This window comes from Zootoca vivipara, chromosome 2 (assembly GCF_965207765.1).
Source record: "Zootoca vivipara chromosome 2, rZooViv2.hap1.1, whole genome shotgun sequence".
In the NCBI taxonomy this organism is placed as follows: domain Eukaryota; kingdom Metazoa; phylum Chordata; class Lepidosauria; order Squamata; family Lacertidae; genus Zootoca; species Zootoca vivipara.
The window spans coordinates 112,822,929-112,839,393 of NC_142584.1; the positions used below are offsets into that span (position 1 = coordinate 112,822,929).

Below are 16,465 nucleotides of genomic sequence, written 5' to 3' on the forward strand. Positions count from 1 at the left end.
CCCTTCCTTGGAGGTTTATAAGCAGAGGTTGGATGGCCATCTGTCACGGATGCTTTAGCTGAGATTCCTGTCTTGCAGGGGGTTGGACTAGATGACCCTGCGAGTTGTTGGATCCCTTTTCTTGTGGACTATAAAATATTGTAAACCACCTGTGGACCTTGGATGAAGGGCGATCTACAAATACAAACAAATACAGTAAGTTGGAAGGGACCCCCAACCAACCAAGGGTCATCTAGTCCAGCCCCCTGCAATGCAGGAAACTCAACGAAAAGCAAAATGGCTACCCAACCTTTGCATTACCTAAAGTCCCAGAGCGGGTTACAACTACTAAACAAAAGAACTTTTACATATTGGTGTGCATGTTGTAGGTTGCTTTCATTCGTGTTTAATATCTGTTTCTCAAAACTTTGCTTTTGCAAGCCGTTTTGAGCTCGGTCCTTGGGGGCGGGGGAGAGGGGCAATGTAATCATAATTAAACAGCAACTAATGACTCAAATTGTTTTGGGTGGAAGAAGGAGGCATGAGCAGCTCCTTCCAGTCGAGGGCAGCAATTCTCCCGTGCAGGAAGCTCGGCTCCCTCTCTGCAAGCGCCTCCTCCAGGAGGAGGAGGAGGAGGAAGGAACAGGCGGCGACCGGGAACGAGAGCAGCTTCCATCGCTCCAGAGACCTCGCAGCCGCCTTCCTCTCCCCCTTTTCCCGCCGGAAAATCCCGGGGAGCCGCGCTTCCCTTCTCCCTAAAAAGGTGAGTCTCACTTGCTGTCCGAACTCCCCTCCGCCTCCTTCCCTTTTATTGCATTTGATCATCATCATTTAATTGCATTCCATCATCAACATCTGCAGACCAACTTCAACCCCTCCTTTGCGCACAGGGAAAAAAACAGAAACTGGGGAAGCCGTGGGTTCAAACGAGGACAAGTGGGCTTGGTTTTATGTACAATATTTGAATATATCGGTTTTTTTATTAAAAAAAAAGTGCGCTTGGCGGTGGTCTTCTTTTAGGAGCAGCCTCCTCGCCTGCAAGTTAATTAGCACCCGATGCTTCAAAATAATACTCTTTAAAAAACAAAACAACCAACAATTCCGTGCTGTGAAAAGGCTTCCCCTGTTTCCCTGAAGGTGCAGCTGGAGTTAAAAGGTTTTTTTGGTTGTGGGTAAGGGAAGCTTGGAGGGGTGGTATCTCTTGTGCTTTTAAGAGGGAGATCTGCTCACTCCTTTCCTGGGTATTGAATGGCTTTAAAATAGACATGTCTGGAGGATAAGGGCTATCAGGGGCTAAGAGCCAGGATGGAGATGTTTGTTTGTTTACTTTAGCCAAAGCCATTACAAAAGATAAAACACAGAATACAGAATAGAAACGGAATAAAATATATTACTCAGTTAAAATGATTATTAAAAGCAGACACTCTGTGAGATGACAGTTTGCTCCCCTGAAGAACTTTACATCATCCCCACAAACTTTTCTTCTCAAAGTTGCCACTCGAAAGGCAAAACCGGCCACTTTTTCCAGAAGTGTAGGGGGACCTGCCACCTTATTAAAAGTGAATCAAATACCCAATTGATCTCCCAACTGGGAGATTTAAATCTTTGAACAAGGCTTCTCTTAATGTCTGTGTAGATTGGGCAGACCAGGAAGCAGTGGGACATAATAATAATAATAATAATAATAATAATAATAATAATAATAATAATAATACTTGCCTCCACATGGGCAAACTCTCTCTTTATAAGGGATCTGGCGATAGCATCATTCCACTGTGGCAAAGTGCACAGACTGGAGTCGCAGAGCCATAAAGGCATTTCTCCATTTGCTACTGGTGGTGGTCACATAAGTGAGGGCAGGGCGTCTGAATGGGTAGCTTGGCATACCAAGGGGCAAATTTTGGACAGACAAGCTTAGGCGTGAGGCCACCACAAAAATAACGCTTCAAAACGGCAGATTTGACGAGGCAAGATGCCACCTCAAAGTCTAAGGAACTCAGAATTGTCCAAAGAAAGGCCGTAATTCTCAGTAACTTGTAGCATTTCCTGATTCCAAGATGGGGTTGCTCCAGCGTTAAGATTCAGCACGTCCTTGAAAGCTGAAAGTATTAAAATGGGCCCTATCCCCCTTTTTAATTTTAGCCAGTACCCAAGGTCAAGGATGTGACTTGTTTGAAAACCTGGAGTGAAGCCTCCAACAAAAGACCATAGGCATCCTGGTCTTTGCCTCCAAGGCCTACCTGTAGATGCTGAGGGATTGAACCTGAGATCCTCCTGGATAGCTCAGTTGGTTAGAGTGTGGTGCTGATAATGCCAAGGTCACAGGTTCAATCATTGTATGGGACAGCTGCATATTCTTGCATTGCAGGAGGTTGGACTAGATGATCTTACTATGATTTCTGCTTGCAAAGTGATTCCTCTAACACTGAGCGATAGCTCTTCCCCAGAGCAGAGGCCTCTTGACCAGAATTCTGCTCTTTCTCATTTTCTTTTAAAAGTTTGTTTATATTCAAAGGTGATGCAACACTCAAATCAATGTGTGTGTGGGGTTTTTAATTTAAAAATGGGGAGAGGTTTGAACCCTGCGGTCCTTGGGCACATTTCAAAAATCCAATAGTAGAACCATCATCACCTTGGATGTTTGTAACAGCCATCATTTGTCAATGGTAAATATTTTTGTCTTTCAGGTGCCACGTGGGGTCAGAAACCAACAAGCCACCAACAAGGCATAATAAAAGAAAACAACCACCAAAAGACCTTTCTTAACCACCAACAGTCCCTATTTTTACTGCTGCTTATGGAGGATAATCTATGTCAGGTCGATTTCTAAACGAAATAAACTTCTGCCAGACAATGTGAAAAGGCACCAGCGATCTGCCTGCGATCCTTATTGGTCTCACTTGGGCGTGTCAATTTCTGTCGCAAATTCATTTTTTTTGCATCGGGTCCTTTGTTATACACCCTCAGCCTCACGCGATGAGATAACAACCGCCTAAAGTTCAGAAAGTCTCTTGTGAGAACAGAAATTTGAGAGTGGTGGAGAAAGAGGCCTCTACTGGGATTAGTCTGCCAACAAGCCCACTCCTCCACCTCCTGATTCCAGATTCAGGGCTTCGCAGGCTGGGTGGGGAAATGGAGCCTCAAACTGTGAGCCCAGAACGAGAAGGAGGGCTGGGAGGGGATAACAAGCCCTCCAGTGTGGTTCAATCAGACTGTGTGAGGGAGCAGCCAGGATGGAGAGCATCTCGAGAGACCAAGCAGGAGCCCTGCAACGGGATTCAACAGCGCTGGGAGGCCCAGTGGCAGGAGTTCCTGACAACATTGCAGTCTCCTCACACGACGGAGAACCCATTGTCACTGGAGGCCACCCCATGGGACGACGCCAAGGCCTTCCTGGCCTCCTTTGAGCAAGTGGCCAGAGCTTGCCAGTGGCCTAGGGAAGAATGGGCAGCCCGGCTCCTGCCTGCTCTGAGCGGGGAAGCCAAACAGGCCTTCGTCGCCCTAGAAGCCGGAGACGGAAGACTTTGGGAAGGTGAAGGCGGCCATCTTGCGAGGCGATGCTATCAAGATGGAGGTGCAGCGCCAGCACTTCAGGAAGTTCCGCTGCCAGCAGGTAGAGGACCCCCGGAGGATCCAGCTCCAGCTGCAGGATCTCTGCCACCGGTGGCTGAAGCCAGAGAGATGCAGCAAGGAGCAGATCCTGGAGCTGCTGGTCCTGGAGCAGTTCCTGGCCAGCCTCCCGCCAGAACTGCAGAGCTGGATCCGAGCAGGAGGACCAGAGTCGTGTTCGCAGGCTGTGGCCCTAGCAGAGGAGTTCCTGATGGCCGGCCAGCAAGACTTGGACGAGGCTGCAGAATGGCAGGTGAGGGTTTGAGGTTTCATATCCAGAATTTTGAAGAGGATAACGCTACCTTTCCCAAGTAGTTTCTTTCCAGAAGTTTCAAACTACAACTCACGTGATCCCTGAGTATTGGCCATGCTCCCTGGGGCTGATAAGGTGTTTCTATTTTCAACCACCTGCAAAGCAGCAGATTGGGGAAGACTAGGATATGGGAACAAAATCATCCAGGGTGCTCAACGTTGACTGGTTCAGCCTTCGGCCACATTCATGTCATCCACTTAAACACTGCGACACAACTTTCAACACTCCTGGATTTCCCCCAAATAGTTATGGGAGCTGTAGTTCATCAAGGGTTGTTCCCTTCACTCCGCTACAATTCTCAAAGTGGTTTCCCAGTCAGTTAACCCTGGGAATTGTAGGTCCTTACAACTCTCAGCATACTTAACATACTACAGTTCCCAGAATTCTTTGGGAGAAGCCATGACTGATTAAAGCAGTGTCACACCACTTTAATGTATAGTGTGAATGTGGCGGTAGAGCTGTTTTCTGAATTCAAGGAGGTAACTCTTAGTAAAATATTAGTACCCCTATTGGGAACACACACACAGAGGGTTGTCAGCTAACCAGCTTTGCCCTGCTCTTGTGCTTTTAAGCAGCTGCTTGAAATGCAGGGATAGGCACGGAGGGAGAAAAGCAGCAATTGCCTGCCAGTGTCAGTAAAATCAAGCTGCTGCTAAGCCCAGGAAGAGGCTGACGGAAAAGCTGGCAGCCCTGTTTTTCAGAGGCTGAAATGACTGCAAATGTCCAATGTAACCTTCGCTTTTTAGATGCCTTTTTGTTTTGCAAATGTAACAAAAAGAAAAAAAGAGAGAAACACAATCTGCTCACATTAAGGGTTAAAGTAATCCACCAGTCCTGACTTAAATAGATGAATTAATATAAGCAGTCTATATGCTGAAAGAGATACCCAAACAAGGTTGATGATTATAAGAGATAAGTTCAAATGCAGAAAGGGCACCTTCTACGTTTACGAGAACCTTCAAGTCCTATGGATAATAAGGCTATCTTTAAATTCTTCACCAATCAGATCAATTTTTTTTCCAGAAGCCACTGCAGGAGGGTTCCCTGAAGGCTGAGGAAACAGAAGAGCAAAGCAGTAGCAACGGTCTCTGTTTGCTGGGTAAGGCTTCCCCTTTGGCATTAAGGCTATGATCCCCTTACACATGCTTCTTCAGAGTTTGCCCTACAGAAGCATATGCAGAAGGAGCTGCAAATTCAGAAAAGGGGGATGTGCCACCTGAGAGATGACAGAAGGAAGATTAAAGTTTTGAAGGCCCTGTGTTTGAAAGAAACAGCGCCACCACCCGGTAAGTGCCTTCTGCAGGAGAGTTTCCCCTTCAGCCCCCCAAAATGTCAGAAATCTGCTCCACGGTAGTTCAGAGTAGGGCTTGCAGTGTGGCTGCAGCTGTTCTGTGGAACAGCATTCCTGTCACTGTCTGCACTGCCTGGAAACAGCAGGAGATGTTTTTGTTCCAACAAGCTGCCCCAGATGGGTAAATTTCCCTCTGCCATTAGCGTCCATTTTGCATCGTTCTTAAACCCGTCTTCAGTTTGTTTTCTGTACTATTTTTTTTTGGCTGTCCTTCTGATGCATTTGTAAATCCCACTGACACATAAGTAAAAGGCAATTCATAAAATGAGGAGGAGGAGGATAAAAAAATATCTCCCTTCTGTACTTCGCAGGCAGTGGAAGCCAAGGCCCAAGGGATCACAGCAACTTGCTTCCTCCTGAAGGACTCCAAACGTCCATGTTGTGTCAGGCTAAGGTACGTTCACTTTTAAGGAGCAATACCTAGGTTGTATTTTTCTCAGTCGTTTAAACTATTTAATTTATGTATATGCGGGTTACTTGCCAGGATAGCTTCTAAGTGATTTATTACTGTATAACCATCCCAAAGAATATAGCCGCACATCATTGCGTTTTTCCTCTCTGTCAAATCCTAAATTGTGACGCACCTCTGGATAGGGAGCTCTTGCCAGGTCCGTGCATATTGATGTCGCCCTATAAGCAGTCTTGTCCATCTCCCGTTCTCAGGGGCCAATGAATCTCGAGGAAACTTCACACATGGACGAGCCCCCTCCAACCCAGACAGGCCAGAGGACCATGTTTTGGCAAGTCATGCAGGAAGAAGATAGAGATACAGAATCTTTGGGTAAGTCTCTGCTCCATTAAAGCCCTGATATATCGATTTTTTGCATGATGGGTCCAAACATACAATTCAATGCAAACCACAATATTTGTTGGTTTCTAAAAATACTCAGGCAGCGCCAAGCCCTCACTGCTTTTCATTAAACCGTTTTGAGTTCAAATTGATTTTCTTATCAATAGATCCTTTTTGTTGTCAATTGGTGTTTTTTTTAAAGCCAAAAACTGCCAGGAATAATCAATGCATGTTCTTTGTGACAGAAATAATAATAATTATTATTATTTCTCTCTCTCAAACTTAAGAGGGACTCTTGATTCCTAAACCTGACCCTGCCTCCCACCCTGAAAAAGAAGAGGAGATCTTTGTCCGGTTTCCTGTGGAAAGTGAAGGATTCCCAAGTCAAGATTCAGGTAAGGGGATAGAGAACCCAAAATGATAACTACCGTGTTTCCCATATTTTAAGACACAGTCTTAGATTTATTTTACTTGGGGGGTGTCTTTTTTTGTAATTAAGCAATCTACATTTGGACATTTGGAGCCGGTCCCTCGGGGTGCGATTGACAGCCCTGGCATTGTGGGTGGTGGTGGTGGGAAAGCGGAGGCAGCTGAAACCCAGTTGGGCAGCCCCGGCATTGCGGGTGGTGGTGGTGGGAAAGCGGGGACAGCCGGAACCCAGCCGGGCAGCAGCAGTAGCGGGAGGACAAGAACGGCGCTGCTGCTGACCACGGCAGACACGCGAAACTGGCGGCTGCTGCAGCCCCGACAAAGCGTGCGGCAGCACTGCTCGCCCCGAGGCAGCGGGACCCAGCAGCAGCGCTGTCCTCGTCCTCCCGCTGCTGCTGCCCGACTGGGCTCCGGCTGTCCTCGCCTAGCCTCCTCCGCGGCCCCCAGGGGCGAGCAGCGGCCTTGCCTCTGCCTGGCCCGGCAGCAGCAGCAACAGGCAGCGGGAGGACGAGGACGACGCTGCTGCTGGGTCCCGCTGCCTCGGGGCGAGCAGTGCTGCCGCACGCTTTGTCGGGGCTGCAGCAGCCACCGGTTCCAGGCGCCTGCTTCCTCCTGCCGCGGCCGGTTCCGGGCACTGACCCGGCAGACCTCCTGCTGCTGGTGGCTGGCTGGGTGCTTGCGGTCTCCCTCTGCGCAGCGCGGAGGTATGACTTATTTTCAGGGGGTGTCTTATATTTCACAAATGCTTAAAAAGCCTGCCACGGCTTCTTTTATGGCTACGTCTTAAAATAGGGGAAACACGGTACACACTCCCTCTCCCTATCTAAATATTATATTATGCTTACTATTGTGAAATGTTACCTTCATTACTTTAAATACATGTCTAAACAATGTTACATACAAACAACAAAAGCTCATGTATGCTGCCTGCATCTAAGATTGATTTCCTGTTACTGAAAAGTGTCAATTAAGAGAGAAACATGTTCTGCACTCTAAATGGTGCATGGAATTTGGTAGATGTTTTGGAAAAGCAGTCCATACTAACTACTTCCCTAGCACTAATATGGTTTCCTCCCCTGTATGAGTTTGTTGGTGTTTTGTAAGAAGTCCACTCCAACTGAAGCACTTTCCACACTCCATACATTTAAATGGTTTCTCTCCTGTGTGAATCCTTTTATGAATTCTAAGGTTTCCACTCTGACTGAAGTTCTTTCCACACTCCATACTTTCAAATTGTTTATCCTCTCTCTTTCCACACTCCATGTATTTAAATGGACCAGAGCACGCCAGGCACTCCTGTCTTCCACTGCTTCCCACAGTTTGGTCAAACTCATGTTCGTAGCTTCGAGAACGCTGTCCAACCCTGCCAAGCAGGAAACACCATCAAAGCATTCTTGACATATGCCTGTCAAGCCTCTGCTTAAAGACCTCCAAAGAAGGAGACTCCACCACACTCATTGGTAGCAAATTCCACTGCCGAACAGCTCTTACTGTCAGGAAGTTCTTCCTAATGTTTAGGTGGAATCTTCTTTCTTGAAGTTTGAATCTATTGCTCCATGTCCGCTTATCTTGAGCAGCAGAAAACAACCTTTCTCCCTTCTCTATATGACATCCTTTTATATATTTGAACATGGCTATCATATCACCCCTTAACCTTCTCTTCTCCAGGCTAAACATACCCAGCTCCCTAAGCCGTTCCTCATAAGGCATCGTTTCCAGGCCTTTGCTCATAAGGCATCGTTTCCAACTCTCTCCTTTTCTTTTCTTTTCTTTTCTTTTCTTTTCTTTCTTCTCTTTCTTTCTCTTCTTTCTTCTTCATGAAAATTGATGTATGGTTATTCAGAACAATTGTCTATGACATATATAAAGGATTTTTAAACTTAAAAAAGAAAAAAAAGAAATCTAGTAACTGGATAAAATAAGATCAGAGTGTGGACCAGGTTCCCCTCTCTGCCTCATCAGGTGATAAGAAGAGACATCAGCTCAAGATGGAAAACTCTCAACAGGGAGCAGGGGAACGGAGAAGACTCAAAGAAAGGACAGTAGCATCTGTGTTTCTGCAGAATTCAGTTTTCCACTTTGTAGCTCAACCACCACTCTGGATTTAAAGAGCTTCTCATAACAGGCATCTGGTTGGTCATTGTGAGAAGATGATGATGATGATGATGGTGGCGACAACAACAACAACATTATTTATACCCTGCCCATCTGGCTGGGTTTCGCCAGCCACTCTGAGCGGTTCCCAACAGAATATTAAAAATACAATAAAACATCAAACATTAAAAACTTCCCTAAACAGGGCTGCCTTCAGATGTCTTCTAAAAGTCAGATACAGTGGTACCTCGGGTTACAACCACTTCAGGTTACAAACTCCGCTAACCCAGAAATAGTACCTCAGGTTAAGAACTTTGCTTCAGGGTGAGAACAGAAATTGTGCTTCGGCGGTGCAGCAGGAGGAGGCCCCTAAAGTGGTGCTTCAGGTTAGGAACAGTTTCAGGTTAAGAACGGACCTCCGGAACAAATTAAGTTCTTAACCAGAGGTACCACTGTAGTTGTTATTTCCTTGACATCTGATGGAAGGGCGTTCCACAGGGCGGGCGCCACTACCGAGAAGGCCCTCTGCCTGGTTCCCTGTAACCTCACTTCTCGCAAGGAGGGAACCGCCAGAAGGCCCTCGGAGCTGGACCTCAGTGTCCGGGCTGAACGATGGGGGTGGAGATGCTCCTTCAGGTATAATGGGCCGAGGCCATTTAGGGCTTTAAAGGTCAGCACCAACACTTTGAATTGTGCTCAGAAATGTACTGGGAGTCAATGTACCTTGTTTCCCCTATTTTAAGACTTAGTCATAAAATAAGGCATAGCAGGATTTTTAAGCATTCAAGGAATATAAGCCATACCCTGAAAATAAGACATAGTGATAGGTGCAGCAGCAATGCTGGCCGCGGCAGGAGGAGGAGGAAAAAAATAAGACATCCCCTGAAAATAAACCATAGTGGGTTTTTTTTTTGGGGGGGGGGGAATAAATATAAGACGGTGTCTTATTTTTGGAGAAACATGGTAGGTCTTTAGGATCAGTGTTACCAGTATGTGGTCTCGGTGTCCACTCTCAGTAGCTGCCTTTGGCCTGGTCCAACTTCAGGGGTCTTCTTAAGGATGAAGGTGAAAATATAATTAGACAGGAGAGAGATGAATGTAGCAGAGATATCCCGAATCATCTGGAAAAGGAGGGATGGGATGGGATGGGTTGGGGCAGGCCAACAAGAAGGTAGTTGCATGACTGTAAATAAGAGGTGACCGGACCATGGAAAAATTCCTCTCTCTGTCCCTTCAGGTGACAAGAGGAGGAGTGTGATCAAGATGGAGAACTCTCAGCAGGACGAGGTGCATAACACATTAACAGAAATTTCTCAATGGAACATGCCAGTGACAGCAGCTATTGATGAGGAAAGATGTGAGTCCAACAGGGACCAGGGGAGGAAGCCAGAAGAGCAGGAGGATGAAGCCAGGAAGTTCCCAGAAGGTCCTACAGCTTCTGGTAATGAAATCTCCATGGTGCACTTGAGGCCCAAGAAGCCCTCAGTCTCCAAGTACAGCCAAAAGTGCAACTACCGATTAGGATGTGTCATGAAACAGGCTGGAGAGAAACACTATCACTCTCCCACATCAGGGGAAAGCATCCAGCAAAAAACATGCCTTCTGGCACACCAGGGAATCCAGCCTGGGAAGAAATTGTACAGCTGCTCTGAATGTGGGAAAAGCTTCCATACAAGATCTATATTTCTTAGACATCAGAAAATCCACACCAGGGAGAGTCCCTTTGAATGCCTTGAGTGTGGGAAAAGCTTTAATCGGAGAACAAACCTTTCGAGACACCAGACGATCCATACGGGCGAGAAAGTGCATGAATGCCCCAAGTGTGGGAAAAAGTTCTATCGGAGAGATGCGTTGCTTCAGCACCAGATAATTCATACTGGGGAGAAACCATATGAATGCCCGGAGTGTGGCAAAAGCTTTAGGGTTAAGAAGACATTACATAGACACCAGACAATTCATCTTGGATATAGAACAGTTAATGCTGAAAGATTTTTAAAAAATTAATCTTGTTCCCAAACCTATAGAGAGCAAACACATTCCACACATATTTACAAAACAGAAAATAATATTTCCATCCCAAGGAAATAATTGTTCAACTCCTTGATCAATAGTGAGAGGGAATGTGTTTTTGTGCCAACTTTTTGAACAAAAACCAAAAGCAGGCCCATGCATTTTGTTAGCAGACCCTGCAGCTTGGATGAAATAGATTGGAATAATCATTTACAGTTTCTGGAGTTTATTCATGCAGGTACTATTTATTTACAGGAGGAGTGGAAGTATCAGACATGTTGACTCAACAAGCTGAGAAAGAATAACAAACAAATGGTTTAGCTTTTAAGGGTGGAGTTAACAGAGAGCTACAAACAAGTGCTCTCTGGATTGCTACACAAATAGTGCCCTTGTGCTTAAACTAAGACACGCATGCTTTTCTCTAACAAGTTATTCATGGGATGGAGAGACTAGGGAAAAAGAGTGTTTAGATGGTTGCTTTTAAGTGTTTTCGATTTTGTGAGTTTTTATTTCTTTTGATTGGTGCCTTGGGAACTGTATACTTGAGAAAGCAATAAATAAAGGGGTCTTTTATTGTAAAAAATGGTATATAAAAATTTGGTTGTTGATTTTTTAAAAAGTGTTTTTATTTCAATTGTTTTTTGGGTGGATTGGTGCTGGGGAGCTGTTGCCACATGAAGCCTTGCAGGTGTACATGGTGGGGTCTGGGAGGTTGCAGGATATAGGGTATCCCTCTTGCGCCTTCTGGAAACAACACAGCTTTCCAGATTCCTTGTGCTTCGTTTGTGGAGACTGCTCTCCCTAGAACTGTGCTGTCTTGGTTAAGTGCTTTGCTAAAAAGCTTCTATTTCCTGGGACTGAGACGCCAGCCTTGAAGGGCACCACTGCAGCAGGGCCGGCTCGCCCATTGGCTCTAGTGGCGCGGGGCACCACGGCGCCTGGGCGCTGAGGGGCGCCCCAGCAAGTGGGGGAGCTGCGCGGCGGCCTCCCTTTTCCCTCCGCCAGCCGCGCCGCTCAGGGGAGAGCAGGGAGGTAAGCGAGCGGAGCAGGGGCTCTAGGACCCTGTTCTGCTCTGCAGCGTCAGGGTAATCCCTCACCCCGGCGCTGTGTTTCATTGGTAGAGGCGACGCCACATGGCAGCAGCTCTACCAATGAAACTCAGCACCAGGGTCATCCCTGTTGGCGGGAAGGCTGTCAAATTTCCGAGGCCAGGAGCCGCGCGGCCTCTGAGGCACCTCGGCTGCTCCTTCCCTCAGCGCCGCCTCATCCTGCAAATAAGGCCACTTCCTCGCTCCGGGCCTGGCGGCGGCAGGGCAACCCTTCCTCCTTGGGTCCTACCCCGCGCTCCTCAAGCGAGGCCCCCGTCGGCTTCGGGCGGCGGCGCAGCAGAGATGCGGCAGGGCCGGCGTTCGCAGGTGTCCTGAGCTGGAGGGCCTCTGGCTTTGGCGGCGGCGGCCCTGCTGGTAGCAGCGCTGGGGGCACTGGGCTGGCTGTTCCTGGGGCGACGGGGTCTGCTGGACTCGGAGCTCGGGGAGGCCGGCGGAGTCGTGCTCCCCTCGCAGCAGCCTCCCGAGCTCGCCCGGCGGCTCCTCCGTAGGCCTCAAGCCTCCACTGGGTAGGGAAGCAGAGCTGGGTGAGCTGGGCTGGCCCACACGCCTAGAGCTGAATGCCGCCAAGCAGCGGCACCAGGAGGGGAGCATCCGGAGCCACCAGATCAACACCTACCTAACTGGCACCTTTTCCCTTCCGGAGGTGAGTTCCTATCCCTGAGAGCCGTGCAGGCCGGAGGGAAAGTGGGGGGGCAGCGAAATTTTTTTTGCGCCAGGGCGCTGGATACCCTTCAGACGGCCCTGCACTGCAGGAGCCTGCTGCCCGATATTGGAGGGCAGTAGTAACCATGCCTAGTAACCATTAATTGCCCTATTATCCACAATTTTGTCTAATTCCCTTTTAAAGGCATCTGAGTTGGCTGTTATTACGTCCAGGGCTTTTTTCAGCCAGGTCTCGCCAGGACTCTGTTCCGGCATCTATCAGGTGGGCGCCATTGCCAATGTAAGAGAACAAGGGAGGTGTTTAAGGTTTAGATCCAGCACCTCTTTTGCACATCTTAGCACATCTCCTTTTACTTGCCTTATCTCTAAACTAAAAGGCCCCAAACTTTGGTTAACTCTTCTGCATAGCGGAGTCGCTCCAACCCCCTTGATCATTTTAGTTGCCCTTTTCCTGCTCTACAATATCCTTTTCTTTTCTTTTTTACAATATCCTTTTTGAGTCAGAGTATTACCTAGAGTGTGGGTTGTGCCACAGATCTGTATACTGTAATGGCATTATGATATTGGCAGTTTGATAACTGTGGTTTGAATGTTTTGAAATGGATATCCCATTATCCCAAGTACAAGAATAGTCTAGAAATCCCTGGTCTAATTAGCAAATTGACTGATTTTCTTTTTAGTGGGGGGAATAGTATATTAAACAAAAAACCGGCTGGCAAGCATGTAAAATTTATTACTTCCTTACGTTCAATACTTCATGGTAAAATGGGCATAGAATATGGGGGGAAATATTCCAATGGAGATCTGCAAGAATTTTTGGACATCAGCACAGTAAGTTCTCTGGTATCACAGAAAATTGTTATGAAATAATGATTAAGTGATATATAACCCTGATAAAAATTAAAATTATTCTCTCCCCTCAGCCAAATGCCTGGGGGGGGGGTATTTTTTACACATGTGGTGGAAATGTAAGTTGGCAATGGGATATTGAGAAAGAATCAAAACCCATTGGGAAAGAATATTAGGTTATAAAGTTTGCAATTAAAAACAAAGAAAATAAAAATTACACTATGCAATTGCAACAGGCAAACAGAAATTAGAAATGATCCAATAAGGAGAAAGAAGGCATTGCAGATAGTTGGCTTTGGTCATGGGTAGGCAAACTAAGGCCCAGGGTCCGGATCTGGCCCAATCACCTTCTAAATCTGCACGCGGATGGTCCAGGAACCAGCATGTTTTTACATGAGTAAGATGTGTGCTTTTATTTAAAATGCATCTCTGGGTTATTTGTGGGGCATAGGAATTCATTCATCCCCCCCCCACAAAAATATATATAGTCCGGCCCCCCACAAGGTCTGAGGGACAGTGGACCGGCCACCTGCTGAAAAAGTTTGCTGACCCCTGGCTTAGGCCTTCTCCCTCTGGGCGCTTAGCAACAGACTTCCTGGCAACCAGCCATGAGCTTTGCTCCTTATCCTTGACTCATGGAAACTGGCTGATTTACTGAGGCGGCTCTGGACCTAGCATTCTGCAGGTGCTCAGAGGTAATTCATCAACAAATTCCCTGCCTGAATCCAACATCAGAGGGAGAGAGAGAGAGAGAGAACAGTGGGGCAGGAATAACTATGACTCTGGCTTAGGTTACGCCCAGCAAATTGGGCTGCATTGTTTCAAATCTAATTTTGTTAACAAATGGCCATACTGTTTTAGTTTTAGCCCATTTTTTTAATTAAAAAACATTGTATTAAAAAATAAAAAGTGTAGTACCTGTACCCCCTACATATTGTTGGACTACATCTCCCACCATCCCTGATTCCTAACCATGCCAAGTGGGGCTGATGGGAGTTGTAGTTCAGCAGGCGTGCCATGGAGGAGGGGAAGGCCCCCCAAAATGTTGAAGCAGGGGCTCTCCTGCAGCTGCAACTGGCCTCTCAGGGCCTACCTGGGGCCACAGCGAACCCACACGCACCATGCGCATGAAGCCATGCACGCACGCTGCCCCCGACCCCAGGAATTGAACAGAACCAGAAGGTTGCCATTTCTGCTCGCCCCTTCCACAAATTGCCCCACTTGGCCACTGTAAGAATAATGTAATATTATGTGAAAAGGGGTGCCAGAATCTGCTTATTTTGCTCTTTCTTTCCTGCACTTTTCCTTTCGTGTTGAACCTATTTTTTTAAAAAAAGAAAGCCTCAAAGCTTAGCCTGTGTGGTGTAGTTGTTAAAAGGATCGCACTAGGACCTGGGGGATTAGAGTTCAAATCCCCCCTCAGTCCTGAGCCAGTCCCTGTTTCTCTCAGCTTAACCTACCTCACAGGGACCTGTTATGGCGATTAAATGAGAAAGAGGAGAACCATGTATGGCAGATTGAGCTTCTTGGAGAAAAAGGTCCCTCGACATCTAAGGACCCAAGTAGGGTTGCCAGACTCAATAGAGGACAGGATTTCTGTGCCTTTAATTGCCCTGCTCTCTTTTGAGTCTGGAAACCTTAAAGAGAAACCAGCAGACCCTTTGTTTAATTTCCAAGCAAAGGGTCTGCTGGTTTCTCTTTAAGGTTTCCAAACTCAAAAGAGAGCAGGGCAATTAAAGGCACAGAAGTCCTGTCCTCTATTGAGTCTGGCAACCCTATTCCTGTGTGGAATATATTGTCCCACAGCAACAAAACAGGTCAGTCTTTCCTCACACCTGAATACTGATGGCAGGTGAACATTATACTTTCAAAGCACATGACTTACCCCAATGAATTATGGGACAAGTTGTTTAAGGGTGCTGGGAATTGTAGCTCTGTGAGGGTGAAGCGCCTATTTCTAAGAATCTTTGAGGCAAGCCCTGCACAATAGTAGTAGTAGTAGTAGTAGTAGTAGTAGTAATTCATTAGTTATACCCCTTCATTAATATCCTTCTGGTGGCTTCCAGAAGGATATTAAAATGCAACAATCTATTAAACATTAAAAGCTTCCCTAAACAGGGCTGCCTTCAGATGTACCTGTTGTTGTTGTTGCTGCTGCTGCTGCTGTTTTGTTTATACTCCACCCATCTAACTGGGTTGTCCCAGCCACTCTGGGCAGCTTCCAACAAATATAAAAGCTTAATAAAACATCAAACATTAAAGACCTCCCTATACAGGTCTGTTAAGCTATTTATCTCCTTGGCATCTGATGGGAGGGTGTTCCACAGGGTGGGCGCCACTACCGAGAAGGCCCTCTGCATTGAATTTGCTTTAAATGTATGCTGTGGATTTGCCCTATGCTCTGTTGACTGAGGGTAGTCTAGAATAGATTCTAGGTTTTTTTTCCAGAGCGGGAGGTCTTTAACAAGAAACCTGATTTTCTAAAAGACCAAGCTTTTTTCAATAAGGAAAGTGACAGGAAAACGCACTTGTTCCGATGCAGCAGCATCTCTCCTCGATGCAAACAATGAATGTATGTTCATAAAAGAGCTGATGCCATCTAATTAACCCTGCAATAAACAGGTTATCTCAAAATGGGAGGAGAGTTGTGGTTTTTTTTAAAAAAAAAAATCCGTCTGCATGGGAAACATCTGCAGTATATGGTCCTTCACCGCTCTCCTAGGTGGGCAGTTAGCATAATTTTGCTAGATTGTGTAGTTTGTCCACCCCACCTGCCAGTTTAATACGTGCAAGAGATATTACGTTGGGAGTATCCCATCCCATGATTAATGACCTTGGAGTGCTGTTAGGCTTTTTCTTGGCAGCTGCAGCCCAGATTATGTAGTCCACCCCAGGTGTGAGGAATTTCAATTTCTCTCTCTCTCTCTCTCTCTGTTTGTGTGTGTGTGTGTGTGTGTGTGTGGCAAGTAATTAAGCAATTAAGCAACCAAGCCTCGAAAAACCTATAAGGCCCCTGGGATTCGAGGCTACAGTGGGGGTTCCCAGCAGCTGAAAGAAGACATTGCTTGCTTGGTATGGTATATTCTTATGTATGATTTGCCTGCTGTTTAATAAATCTTGAGACTTCTTAGAACTGTAGAGTTGTAAGGTATCCTGACAATCATCTAGTCCAACCTCCTGCAATGCAGGAATATGCAGCTGTCCCATACAGGGATTGAACCTGCAACCTTAGCATTATCATCACTTGTGTCTTGTATTCTCTCTGTATC

General features: G+C 46.6%; 1 protein-coding gene across 1 annotated transcript; it reads left to right on the top strand.

Annotated features, from left to right (window-relative positions):
• The first annotated feature begins 533 nt into the window (after positions 1-533).
• Positions 534-11,158, top strand: LOC148687083 (uncharacterized). Its single transcript, XM_088663896.1, is given in 8 exon segments — positions 534-742; positions 2,667-3,488; positions 3,490-3,841; positions 4,925-5,000; positions 5,564-5,646; positions 5,916-6,033; positions 6,330-6,437; positions 9,803-11,158. Coding segments are annotated over 7 exon segments (1,881 nt in total). The 5' UTR covers positions 534-742; positions 2,667-3,111; the 3' UTR covers positions 10,570-11,158.
• Positions 11,159-16,465: the final 5,307 nt, after the last annotated feature.